Here is a 13,675-nt window from a genome sequence, read left to right on the forward strand (position 1 = left end):
GAGTGAGAACTTGCCTTTCGCGAGCTCTCAGAACTGCCTTATTGGGCAGACATTGATGGATTTCGCAATTACACAGGGATCTTCTTCTTCATCAGGGACGCCCTGCATGTCTTAAATATTTAGGTCGCTTCAACGATTCCATAGGCATCATCGTATTTAGCCTTGCGGAATAGTGCTATAGCCAGTGCCAAGAGCGAATGCTCATTGAACATCTTCTAAGTTTAATTAGACCATATCAAAGTCTTATCACAGTCATTATGAACAGAAGTATTTTTCAATCCTCTCGAATGTTGATACCAAATGTTAGATCGTGTTATTTCAGTAGGTTTCATCCGATTTGCAGAAACCCTTTCGTGTGTGTCTTTGTGTGTAATGCAACTTGCGTGCGTGTGTGCAAGTGTGGGTGTACGCGTGTCTATGTAATGTACATGCATGTGTGTGCGTGTGTGTGTCAGTGTGAGTTCCATTAGTGTTTGCCAATGTTTTGGAATGGAATTGAATATCTAAAGAGGATCTATGAAGATTGATAATCACATTACACTATTCCTGATATCCCAACAGCACTTTCAGTCCCTACGGACATTACGGTGCGCATGCCCAAAGGACCGACCCACAAGATACGTCACAGGAGGAGCTGAGTAACAACCTGAACCTGTGGAACTCATTCTGGTTCGCCTTCTCCTCCTGGATGCAACAGGTTAGTTAGAATAAGTGATAATCAACAAAACAAATTGAGCGATCTCTCAAATATGCGAAATATCCAGAAAATGCGAAATGTACTATATACATGTCTATAATCTTACATACAAAGATTTCTCTCTTATAGCAAACTAAAATGCATAGTGCCATGTGACAACCTGTAACGATTACAATATCTATACAGCAATAAGTAAGAAGATGCCGAAACGTTAGAAATTCCACCAATATCATACAAGTACATTGTAATCCGGAACCACATGCTAGTACTTTGTATAACAGGTTGAACGGTTGTTGTTATCTAGCAGAAAATACCATATTGCTGTGCAATAAACTTTAATCTATCATTCTATAAAATACGAGATATCTATGAATTGGGGTGTCGCCATTATTTGAAAAATTTGATGATGTAATTTAACAATCAGTATTGAATCGATTGACAGTAGCATAACATATGATTCAACGATCAAGTGGTTTGAACCAGAACAAACCAGCACAAAGCGTCATGAAGGTCTTTGACCATATAAGAAAATTTAACAACAACAAATATAACGCTTGTCAAAATCCAAACAGGTGTCCTTGAAAGTAGATAAAACATACCAATCACATTTTTCCAGCTTTGGTGGAATATCATCGCAGCCACCAGAGAGGCGTTATGTCCCAAAACAGCGTTTTGTAAGAAGGAAGCGCAATTGCGTTAGATAACTGCTGGTAAGTCCCTAGTTCGCTGAAGAGAACAAGGTCATCTTTGACAATTTTCGCCATTATAAACGTCCGTCCAATCTCGTGGCCTGTGGAGGTCAATCCCGGTCCATCTCTAAGCTGATCCCGACGGTTTTGGACCAATTGGAAGGGCTTGCAGTTTGATCCCACAGCTCACACCGTGGCAGTGTAGTGGTTATCTATCATTTGCCTCAGCGGCTGTACTTGACTATTACCTGTACCTCCACAGCAGTCGTCTTTATTTCTTGAAAGAAGTCTTCTCACGTTTTGCACGGAAAATAAATTGTTAGGGGCTGAACTTGTACGTTGTCTCTTAAGAATCGAATGCCGCATCTAATTGTAAAAAAAACTCCTATCATACATAGAGTGTCTAAAACAGAACGAAGCCATTTTGCTTTTGCCAGTATTGTGTCTAAAACTGAACGATGCCATTTGATTTTGTCAGTATTGTGTCTAAAACTGAACAAAGTTATTTGATATTGTCGGTATTGTGTCTAAAACTAAACGAAGTCATTTGATATTGTCAGCATATCGTCTGAAACTGAACGAAGCTATTTCTTATCGTCAGTATTGTGTCATAAACGGAAAGAAGCAATTTGACATTGTCACTATTGTGTCTAAAACTAAACGAAGCTATTTGATAAATAATAAGATAAATGGGTGAAGGTGAGCTTCGTCTATGGAATTCTATAACATTGCTATTGCCAGTATTGTGTCCAAAACTGAATTTAGGGTGACGTCATTGTTAGAGGATATAAAACTTACAAGCGGAATATTATTGATGAAAGTGTTATTTCCTGAAGTGGCAGCATCATAATAACTGTTTTGATATTCATGTTATATGAAGCACAAACAAATGTAACAATAAAAGACACTGCGAGCCTCTAGGTTGGTAGAATGCTGTTCCCATGTTGGATGAATTTCTGAATTTCAGCCATTTGATACCTGTTATGATTATCATAGATAATAATAAGTCCGTAAAATATCAATCTTTACAAGCTGTATGATACATCTATATATCAAGCCGTCGATTTGGTGAGTTATGCATAGTCATCATTTTCCTATAATTACCTTAGATACACAAGTTTTTATTTATCCATGGCTCAGTTACATCAATATATATCACCGATTCGATTAGTCATGCCAATACGCGTGAAACTGGAAAAAAATTCAAGGTAACTATGCTCTACGTTCTCAATACTTTAATGTCAGCATTGCAAATACAATGTGCTCTCATAATTATTGATAGATACGTTTAAAAATCTCTCCCTGATAGAGAATGAATTATCGGTTCGATTAGTTATGCTAATACACGTGTAACTGGAAAAGGTTCAAGGTCACTTTGCCCTACGCTCTGCATTCCGCAATGTCCGTAAAGACAATGTGTTCTCATAATTATGAATAGACACGTTTTATATTTCTCTTTAGTAAAAGAAAATGTTTCATTAATCCAATTATTCATGCCGATACACTGGAAAAAGTCCAAGGTCACTATGCTCTACGTTCTGAATACTGTAATATCCGCATTTCAATGATAATGTGTTCGAATAGTTATGAATATACACGTTTTGAATTTCTTCTAGTGAAAGAAAATGTATTTAGTCAAATGCATTATAGTCATATTTGCTTTACACTGAACGACCAGTCACACCAAGTTTTTGCTTATCTAGCTATCAAGCAAAGATGCTCCTACTATACTGTCGTAAAGGTCTTTTATGAATGTACATAGGTTTTAATTCAGTGGCAACACTGCGACATCCAATAAAGCTATCTTGTATCTTGTTGTACTCGGTGATAACAAATTCCACATTACGATAGTTCTAGGAAAATAACACACTACGATTGTTCTAGGAAAATAGCACACTACGATGGTTGTAGGAAAATACCACACTACGATTGTTCTAGGAAAATACGAATTATGACAGGAAACAAAAGTGATTGCGCTAAATCAGTTGTGGAGTTGGTCGCCACGCTCTAGAAGAAGCTGTCAGAACGTTATGACTCTATCTGGACGAGTTATGTCAGGAAAGGAAGTTGCTTACATCGGACATAGTCGTTGTAAAATTCTACAGGCTACAACCTTACCCTTACGCACGAGACACGTCACCATACAACAATTTAATGTCAAGGATTTGGCCGGATTATAGCAATATCAACGCCATGACATCACCAGCTTTGGTACAGCTCACTGAAGTACACGATCCTTTAGGTGACTCCAAATGTCGCCAACGTTCAAGGTTAAGGTAGGTGCGCGTCTTGGATAATAGCCTAGCCTTCAATAATCCAAGAATAATATTTGCCATTTGGAAGGTTATTACGTTGTGGGGTCTTTGATGTTTTAGTCAATCTCGGTAGTGACCCTTGCCACAGGGTACGGGATAGAATTTGCAGAGTTCTCGGGTCAGGTTATGCCGGTGAAAAATTGGCTCGGCTGTGGCAGTAATGGTTTCGTTATTGATCGAGCGGCCGCGGGCTATGATTGTTAACATCTGAGAGGACGGAACGCACTCTTTTGGAATACTCGTCGGCGATAAAGATAAGAATCACCATTTAAAGGGACTAGTCCCTCCGGCCGAAAACACAGGCGTATTCTCGATAAATCAAACAAAACAACCGTAAAAATCCCTTTAACTGTTAGCTAAACTATTCTGGACCCTCCTTCAAACCACACAGTTAAATATCCATAATCAAACCGATTTTCATCTGTAGAAATACCCATTTATATAACCAAATACCCATTTTTCACCATCTGCAGTTTCTAAATACTTGTCACTATTTAGTACGTTCAACTAAAAGGATTAACGTTTCAACCTATTTCAGTCACAGTTAAACATTTTTAAACATACCCATTTCCATCTGTAAAAATACCCATTTATGTAATTTTTTTTACCATCGGCAGTTTCTAAATACTTGCCACTGTTTAGTACCTTCCACTAAAAGGATTAAAGTTTCAACCTATTTCAGTCATTGTATTGGTCAGAAAGTCATTGGGAGACATCAAATTAGCATTCCTATTGGTCAACAGTGTCCTCCTTGATGGATGACATCATCACCACTGAAGCTTTAATCGATGAGGTTAGAAGATGTAAGGAAAGAAGTTCCGATAAAAATATAGATGTCTTTGTGATTTAACAAGATTCATTGGAATTTCCGAAGATTTAGATTACCTGTGAAAGATGATTCGCAGTGGCTTTCTACCAAAGGGCAAAGAATACGTAATTCACAACTGGTGTGTAATCAGATGGGAATTGATTAAGCGGTGGCTGACCAATTTTTATGCATTGTCTCAAGAGTTTTTACGTGAAGTGTCACCTCAGATCACCTGACCTAAACCCTCAGTCTGTAAAGTATGCATGATGCAATACTCTTGAGCGGTGAACCTTGGTTTAGGATGAACCACTCAATATTATCTTATCTCAACTAGACGATGACGGATTCAAAAGCAACAAGTTACGGTCAATGTTTTGCGAGAAGATGAAGGGATTGTGGCCACCATTTTTGTCCAACAAGTAGTTCTTCAAACATCAAAGCTCGTCTACACGTAGTCCTTAAAGCCGGCGTCACAATTCATGCGAGCGTCGGCCGACTTTGTAGATCGCCCGAAGCTCGCCGAATTTCAAAATCGCCCGAGCGTCGACCGGCGTCAATCGTACACTAAAAACTAAAAAAAAACCATGAGATGGTACCATCTTTTGGACATGGACGAAGTCAGTATCGACTAAACTTGTAAAAGCCAATATTTGGATCAACTTTTTTTCTAAAAATCACCCGAAGCCCGCGTCGAAAATGCACATTTGAAGCTCGCCAACACGTCGGCCGAGCTGAATTTCTTATTTGTGACGGGGGCTTTAGAATGTCTCGCTGTCTGATTGCGCAGCATTTATAGAGATTATCATCGCGTTAATCACATCATGATGCAGAACAAACAAAGCGAAATTCTCAATTTAGCCTAGGACTTATCTTTCTGCGTAATAACACATAGGGATGCTGAGATTTCCCGCTTTGACGTGATTTGCTTCCATGGTTTAAGCTTACAAAGCAGGCAAGGTAGGTAAGGCAATTAATCAAATGACTCTTAGGTGGTCTAGTGGTTTGGAATATGTTAATCTAATGTGTAAAACTAGTGATCTTTCAGGTGACTCTGTAAAACTTTTCGTTTCAGACGGAGGTTGCAACAAGATCTGTATCTGTATAAGCCTCCCAGTGGTTTGGAAGATGTTGATAATCTTATTTGTTAAACTAATGGTATTCTAGATGACTGTAAATCTTTTGTTTTCAGACGGAGGTTGCACCACGGTCCGTATCCGGGCGGATAGTAGGAGGCTTGTGGTGGATGGCAGTCACTGTCATCATAGCCACCTACACAGCTAACCTGGCGGCCTTCCTCACTGTAGCGCGCATGAGCAGTGGTAAGGACACTACTCAAACAAGAATTCAACGACCTCATTATATACCTTCTCAAAATGCTGTGAACCATTTCGAGTGATGTATCATAACTTTTTTTCACTGACAATGAAAATAATGCCCTTAGTTGCATGAATTATGTCAGTTGATAATATTCTCTAACCAAAGAACACATTATGTTCAAATATTAAAGTAATTTTAGCCTTTCTTCGCAAATGGTATAAATGCAGCCGTCATTTGCATGATATATGTCTAATAACGTCCACATCTACTTAACATCCAAATGCCTAAAGAATGAAAATTCCATCATTTACCACTGTGGAAGTTTGGCATCATTTATGCAAATGAGGTCCGTATTTACATAATTCATATCTGCCCATATTCCACTCTTCCTCAGTGTGAATACTTCAGAATAAAGGCTTTGACTTTACTTGACTTGACTCGAAGTATAACATGGAAAGTAGTTGTGAATAGCATCGCATCTATCATTCTCATATCTATGTACATGTACGTGCCCTTGACCCCGGAGTATGTATTTGCAACATTCTATTCTTAGACATTTACAATGCATTTAGTCTACAATGAAATACACTGCACGAATCAATACCTTTAAGCATGCGTTAATTAAGGTCTGCTTAAAAGATTAAATTCCATGCAGTGATATAGGATCTGTTTCTCCTCAGGTATCAATTCAGTTGAGGATCTGGCCAATCAGAAGAAAATACCATACGGCACGGTGAGCAACAGCCAACCAGAGTCCTTTTTCGAGTTTTCAAAGATCGAGCACTTCGCGCGGATGTTCGACTTCATGACGTCACGGAACACCTTTGTTGAGACGTCCGAAGAAGGAATCCAAAGGGTTCATGACCCCAACGACGACTACGCCTTTATTTGGGACTCGGCAGTTCTGGACTATGAAGCAGAACAAGAGCCGTGTGAGATCATGACTGTGGGGAGACTGTTTGGGAAGATAGGGTACGGGTTCGGCCTCCCCATGCAGTCACTCTACACAGAGAGGTTCTCCTTGGAGATCATGAAGCTCAGGAAGTCCGGAGAAATCGACAAACTGAAACGGAAGTGGTACGATGGGCCGTGCAAGCATCAAAGTTCCGGTGAGTTTTCCGTGAATAGTTTCAATTCATCAGGTGGGTAAGTGACTGGATAAAAAGACTATTTGTATACAACCTGTTTTTTTATTCCATTGACGGTTTGATGACCGTCTGTCACTTTCCTAATGGCAATTCTGAATTGTTCACATTGCACTGCTGCTATAGGTGTCGCTGCTTATAGATGCGGTCCCAAAGCGCTGAGTAAGGTATCAAAGTGGTGTACAACGAACGGTATATGCTCCATGTACCTGACTTGGTGTTGTATTTCTAGATAATGATACATGTGAACTTGGGTTGATGTGGTTGTAAAAGCATGATTGCAGTTAATCGTCGTCACCATAAAGGTTGTGCAGCATCATACATTATAATTTGACGTTTTCTTTGGAAAAAAGGATCTCGGTATCACTGTGTCAAATGTTTTTGTTCACAATCATTTGTGTCCTAGCGTTGCAGTTCACTTGTACATCTAACTAAAGGCATCCCTTACCATTGTCAACTGAATTTGCATAACTATTGGGCCATGTTCGAAGCTAATAGCATATTGCAAGAGTTGTAAAGCTACCACGCCTGTTAATGCTAGGGCCACCTATCCTAGCTGGGGCCCGGCCCGCCTCTTTGTGGGAACTAGAAATAAAAGTACATATATCAAGAAATATGCACAAATTATACTCATCTACATATCAATTCTTAGCTGGGTTTTTTAAAACCAGATAAGCTTCAAATCGTACTCCAGTCACTGTAGTTGATGTTCAAGGGTCTGAACGTTGCACAAATCTATCCAGTTGGGTGAGTAACTTTTATTGTCCGTATGCTAATGACTAGTTGTTTTTTACGTTTTGTTTGTTTGTTGTCGTAACTGTATCATACTTTTCGTTCATGCAAATAGACCGGTCGGGCACCGGTTCGAAAATGTAACCCTTGCATAATACAACATGTTACCATATTATCATCGCCCATTTTCTATAGGAGCGGTCACCACCGCTGCTGGAAACACGCTAGACTTCAAGTCCATGGCTGGCGTGTTCTACTGTCTGTTCGGAGGGGTGATGTTCGGGTGTATTGTTGTCGCTATTGAGTGGTGCGTGGCAGCACACAAGGACGTTCATCCTCACAAACCAGAGGTGAGTATCAATCAATATTCAATATTTTCGAATGGAATGATGTTGAATTTAACCTCCAGTTAAAAAGATCCGGGGGCCCGGCCGAGCGCCTCAAAAAACGGTAACCATAAGATGTCCCTCGGTGGCACGACAGGGGCAATCCCAAAAGTGAAAAAAACAGCCCGACCGGGCTGTTTGCGAAAATGAAGAATAAAAAATGCGTATCAAGAAAATACACAATATATGGTTAGGCCTAATTGTTTTACGTTTTGTGCCTTTTGCTATCTTTTATATCATATTTACGTTCCCACAAGCTGGGCACCTTTTTGAAATTGTGACCATAGTAACACACACGCGTAAAAAGATTTGGTTGCAGCAAGGTCTACAACGTCCCGCAAGTCTAGTAAGATACCCGCTTAAGGAAGCCTCTTGCTCGTCCTGACATGACCTTAACAAAATCTTAAGATAGCATACCCCTCCACGTGAAGTCTGACAAACATTGCTCCAGGGGTCAAGGAAAACTACGTTTGCTTGGGATCAAATGGTATTTAGTGCAAAATCGCAGGAAATTGAAGTGTTCTTTTGAGGATATTGCGAGCTTGTCTGTCGTGATTGCGCGATGGAAATCTGTATCGATTAAGGTCGGGAATCTAATATGCCTTTCTAAAATGGTTTTGGAGAAACCCAAAGATATTTTCTCCTCTTTCAGTTGATGAGGTCCAATCAGGGCCTACCTTTGAACATGATTGACGTCTAGATTGGGCGTAATTTTGTTTTCATCAGTCGTGATATTGGTCTTACATTTAACTCATCATATCCGTGAGCTGTGTTTTCATCGATTGCAGAACCAACTTTCCTGCGATAAACGGACCTTTAATCTGGACAGTCTGAATGCCGACTTTGGCAGTTATCTGGCACGTCGACGTCTCTCTTACATAATAAAATCGACTATTCTACGAAAATCCCGTTTTGTGTCAGCAAACGTAAAATATAGACTACTAGCGTCTTACGCTATAACCGGCCGTGGCTTTTTCTAACGGTAAAGAATGTTCCAGACTTCATAACAACAGACAGACGGAAGTCAAAGAACCCATTCAATAGTACAACACAGATCAGTTCTAGAAGCCAAATCCGCCATTTTGATGCCACCATTTGTTATTACAGTAAGAAACACTTACCTGGGGATTGGAAATACCACATTCTTGTGACAAGCCATTATCGAAGAAAGACATCTTGTCGAAAACATTCCTCACTTGGCGCCACCCGCTGATTGTTGACACAATTTAGTTTACTTATTAAGTTGTTTTCCGCTATCTCGGAACACTGATTTGTAGCCAGAGGACGTGGGTTTGAATATACATTACAGAATGTAGTCCTTTTCTTTGCTACTAAACCAAGGAAGTACAGCTGGCTAAAGATATGATTTTTTCGTTGTCCTAGCAATATTCATTTTCCATGTCTCTTGAATGTCCCGGTTGAAGGGGCTGGGTAACTGATAGCGAGGGAATCTACAAGTTAGATACTAAAAGCAGTGGACGTTTTAAAAACGTTGTACTCTTTCTTTAATCCGTTGGAAACTAAATCATCGTAATTGTAACATAGATCAGAACGCCAATTCAGACTGAGACGTCAACAGACCACACACACAGTGGAAGTCTTCTGTTTTTCCGCAGTATTTTCATGTTGGAGGATAGGAAGATTTTTAAAAATCATTAGTAACAAATAACATAACAGCGCAGTCATATTCACCGTAGGCAACGTACGGTTTTGATGTTGTAGAATTTTCCAGCAAGAATTCTAAACAAGACATTTAATTTTGTACCACACATGCACGGCTACCCCAAAAATGCCCTCGGTTCGCGATCGTACGATCGTAGGTATTCGCAAGGGGAGGGTAGAAAGTTTTAAAAAAGAAGAAGAAAATAATGTCACCACCAACTTCAGTCAATCATTTGTAACCAAGACGGGATCTAGGTGTTACATAACAGTGCGTGATTTGGGGACAAATTGAATGTAATGGGCAATTAATTGACGTTTAATAACTTAATGAGCTTTACATAACGTAGATAACGTGCTTAGAATAATGCACTGCGGGCGATATAGGAATGGTTGCAATTTTACTGGAAACTTATAATTAGCCTTACCTGGCTGTACCATGATGTTACGGATGTAAAATCTATTTTGTATTTCTATTTTGTAGTTTATAGTTGACTTAACAAAAGTCTTTGCATTTTTGTTGCGTCAGCAATATAAGTTCTCTCTTTATTATATAGAGGATGACCATTTCCAACGTTCATTCTATAATATATTATGTTGACATATTCTTAATCATGTATTTATTGCTCACTTAATAAGTAAGGAATTAGATTTGTATGGAGATGGTTTCTTTTATCTATTCCAATAAATGGCACACAAAGCCCCTTAGATGTATCACCCGGTATTGCCAGTAGTGAGCGAGTAAAAGATGCCAATCATTGATAGAATCCGATGATTTTTCTCAACATAAGAGCGTCCGGAAATAAAAATTCTTTAATAACTTGATCACCAGTGTCGGCTCTATCATCTCCTGGGTCTCAACGGCAAGCCTTTCGGGAAGTTATTTCATGAAAGTAATTTCGCTCTACTTATTTCCACAGAGACCTCGCTCTTTCTGCGAAGCTCTGCGAAACAGAATGGGACGGATGGCCCACGACATTCGCGAGAACTGGTACCCCTGGAAATACTGCTGCCGCCGAAAGGACCGCCCTACCGAAACGATCATTTACGACAAACCGGGAATTCAAAAGGAGATCACCCTCAGCAGCCTTCTCAGTAACGGTACTCTGAACAGAACCTCGGGTGTCGTAAGAACAGAGGACCCGTGCATCGACTTGTACAGCCAGCAAAACATCAGACCATCGCTACGCAGGTCGAGAGCGACTTACGAGAGTTCAATAGAGGAACCCCCCGAACAAATAACAACCGACTCCTGTGAAAAAGATGACGTCTTCTGAACGCTGTTCATCGTTCACATTCTTCAAATTCATGGTCAATCGAACATCGGAATAAAATCTACGTCTACGATGTCCTATAGAGGGGGCGATGACTAAATGCGGACAGCGTATGGACTCCGAGACGACAGAGTATTGGGTTTCTATCTGTACAGTATGTTGTACAGAAAGCACTTTGCAAACGGCTATAGTGGGTACCCCACTAAAGATGCTTATAGTACCATCAGTACAGTGTCGTTGTCCGTCCTGTTGAGTTGAGTCGCTCGGGCAGGGTGTATCGATGACCAAACATCCAGCACTGTCGAGCTTTTCAGAAAGTTTCTTCTGCCATCAGAGTTTAAATCTTCAACACTCTCGAAGACCTCCCGTAGGCAATGTAAGAAATTTCAAAATCTTGAAATATCGTGATATCCGTAAGCTTCAATAATAAACAGTAATTGATATCTTTCTTGACATCTTTCTGGACGAATGCTACAATGAGGACTGAGAACCAGAAATAGGTCTAGGTAATGTGTAGGCGTAGTGAAAAAGGCCACCATGCGGTTTACAGTAAAACTACATGTATATTTGACCAACAGCCAATTGCTGCTGAATGAAGTATCCAGATAGGTACGAAGGCTGCATTAGTGCACGGTAGAACACCACATCTAAAAGTCAAACTAAACGAAACAGCAGTTTACAAAGTGCCAAGGATTTCACAGAACGATATGATCACATACTAACCCCTATATTACCCAGATTTCCTTTCTTTATAGTAGTCTAGTTGTTAGTCCAGCTATGTCGGGTAAAACAATGGCAAGATTGATATCCCTATTGACTTATTGGATCGATATGAAATTATGATCTTGTCAGCGTAATCTGTACAGCATAGATGACTCTGAATACAAAGAGCTAGTTTTTCTTTGATTCCGGTTTGTGCAGCACAGAACTGGATTTGAAATAAAGCTATGTACATCGAAGGAGTGCTTATTAACATACTGCACAGTGAGTAGTTACCTGCATTTCTTGTAAGCATCAGTAGGAGGCGTTACAATAGCGAGTCAAAATATACATTTAGTATTAGGGGTGAAGTAACAACGCATAAGGAAGGCCAGGGTAGACATGTTTTTGGCTACGCCTGATTTGTACATCGTAACTACTAAACAGTTTTCTTTATTGAAAAGTTAGCGTATTCTTTATACGTTGATGAAGGTTAGACATCCACGTAGTAAGATACGCCAAAAATAGTTACTCAAGCAAGTGGACAAAATTTTCAAAATTTTCAAAATTTTATCCAGTTGCTTGAGTAACTATTTTTGGCGTAGCGTATTCTTTAGTTTTCTATGGAGAGAAATTCAACCTCTGGAAATGTTGATTAGTATAGTTTTAAAAGGCTTTCCATTCATTGTATGTTCTACAATCGTTGGCCAATAAACTTTGATCTATTGATTTTGATTCTGACACTGACATACTACTCTCCAAGCAGAGGATCAGCTCCGGCTGAACCTGGCTTGGCGACATAAAGAAAACTAAAATAGAGAGCCCGACAAAACAAAATCCTAAAACATACCAAAAACCAGCCAGAGTTGAACATCTGCTTGATGAGTGCAAATAAACATGGATATAAGCACATCACACACATAAAAGTTACTTCTTCTCCAAAAGTAGTTGTTTCTAAATTGCATTCGAAATCTGACAAATCCGCAGCAGTTGCGTTTAGAATTGCAGTCTTAGGCATTTTTCTTTTTTCGTATCTATTACAACCATTTGATATATATAAACTATTTTTACACAGTTATCATAGCGATTGAAGCAACACTCTCAAGTATTGAGTGACCGGTAACAACCAATGAGAAAGGGCGTATACATCACGTGCCAAACTTGATACATCAGAGCAGATGTTCGGTCATGGGTTAAACATTGAAAATACGGCAGAAAGGGCACAGATATGTACATATATTATTCATAACGACGGCCTAACGTCGCCCAAAGCATCCATTTGAACGATTAACAGTGCGACCGAGCCACGTCTCGTCACTGGTTGGGGATGGTTTATTGTCCAATGAGGCACGACTTTATCGATCACTTCATTTTTACGGATCGGACGATACTGAAACATTTAGGGGGTCAGGACATCGGTTTGAATGTTGTAACAGCTACTGAGCAGAGATGCAGTTCTATACAATTCCTAAGCACAGCATATTTCTGTTGGAAACGGTTTCATCATTTTGTAATCGTTGCTAGCCGATGTTGCATGATTCTAAAACTACACGCAATTCTTAGCAATACCGTTGTTGCAAAATATAACGGTTATCTGTTGATAAAGTGGTTTGCATGTACATGTAAATAATACTCTATGGCATTTGCTGCCTTGGGCCTGATAGAATTGATGCTGGGTTTCTCATTAAGGTCCTGAAAAAGATAGGGTTGGTAACTTGGTAGGCAGGAGTTATCTGTACTTTTTTCTTCTTTTTTTTGCCGTCAGCATAACAGAATGTCAAGCGAAAACTGACGAAGGTTTGGAGGATCTGTTAAAGGAAAGCCAAGCAATATCAAGGCCCGAAAATTGGACTTTGAAAGTCAATCTATTTAGTCATTTCCATACATGATTAGTTCAATCAACACTTTCGCAATGTAAAGCGACATCCATGATTCAAAAATATGAGGTTGTTGT

At 39.6% G+C, this 13,675-nt stretch overlaps 1 protein-coding gene across 1 annotated transcript in view; it reads left to right on the forward strand.

Annotated features, from left to right (window-relative positions):
• LOC136443661 (glutamate receptor ionotropic, kainate 2-like) overlaps window positions 1-12,475 on the forward strand; it is a 40,558-nt gene extending 28,083 nt beyond the window's left edge. The window contains exons 13-17 of the mRNA XM_066440982.1: window positions 562-697; window positions 5,699-5,828; window positions 6,507-6,935; window positions 7,899-8,053; window positions 10,669-12,475. Coding sequence (XP_066297079.1) covers window positions 562-697; window positions 5,699-5,828; window positions 6,507-6,935; window positions 7,899-8,053; window positions 10,669-11,025 — 1,207 coding nt within the window. The 3' untranslated portion in view covers window positions 11,026-12,475. The remainder of the gene's footprint in view (window positions 1-561; window positions 698-5,698; window positions 5,829-6,506; window positions 6,936-7,898; window positions 8,054-10,668) is intronic.
• The last annotated feature ends 1,200 nt before the right edge of the window (window positions 12,476-13,675 follow it).

The sequence above is a fragment of the Branchiostoma lanceolatum genome, chromosome 10 (genome assembly GCF_035083965.1).
Source record: "Branchiostoma lanceolatum isolate klBraLanc5 chromosome 10, klBraLanc5.hap2, whole genome shotgun sequence".
Taxonomy (NCBI): Eukaryota; Metazoa; Chordata; class Leptocardii; order Amphioxiformes; family Branchiostomatidae; genus Branchiostoma; species Branchiostoma lanceolatum.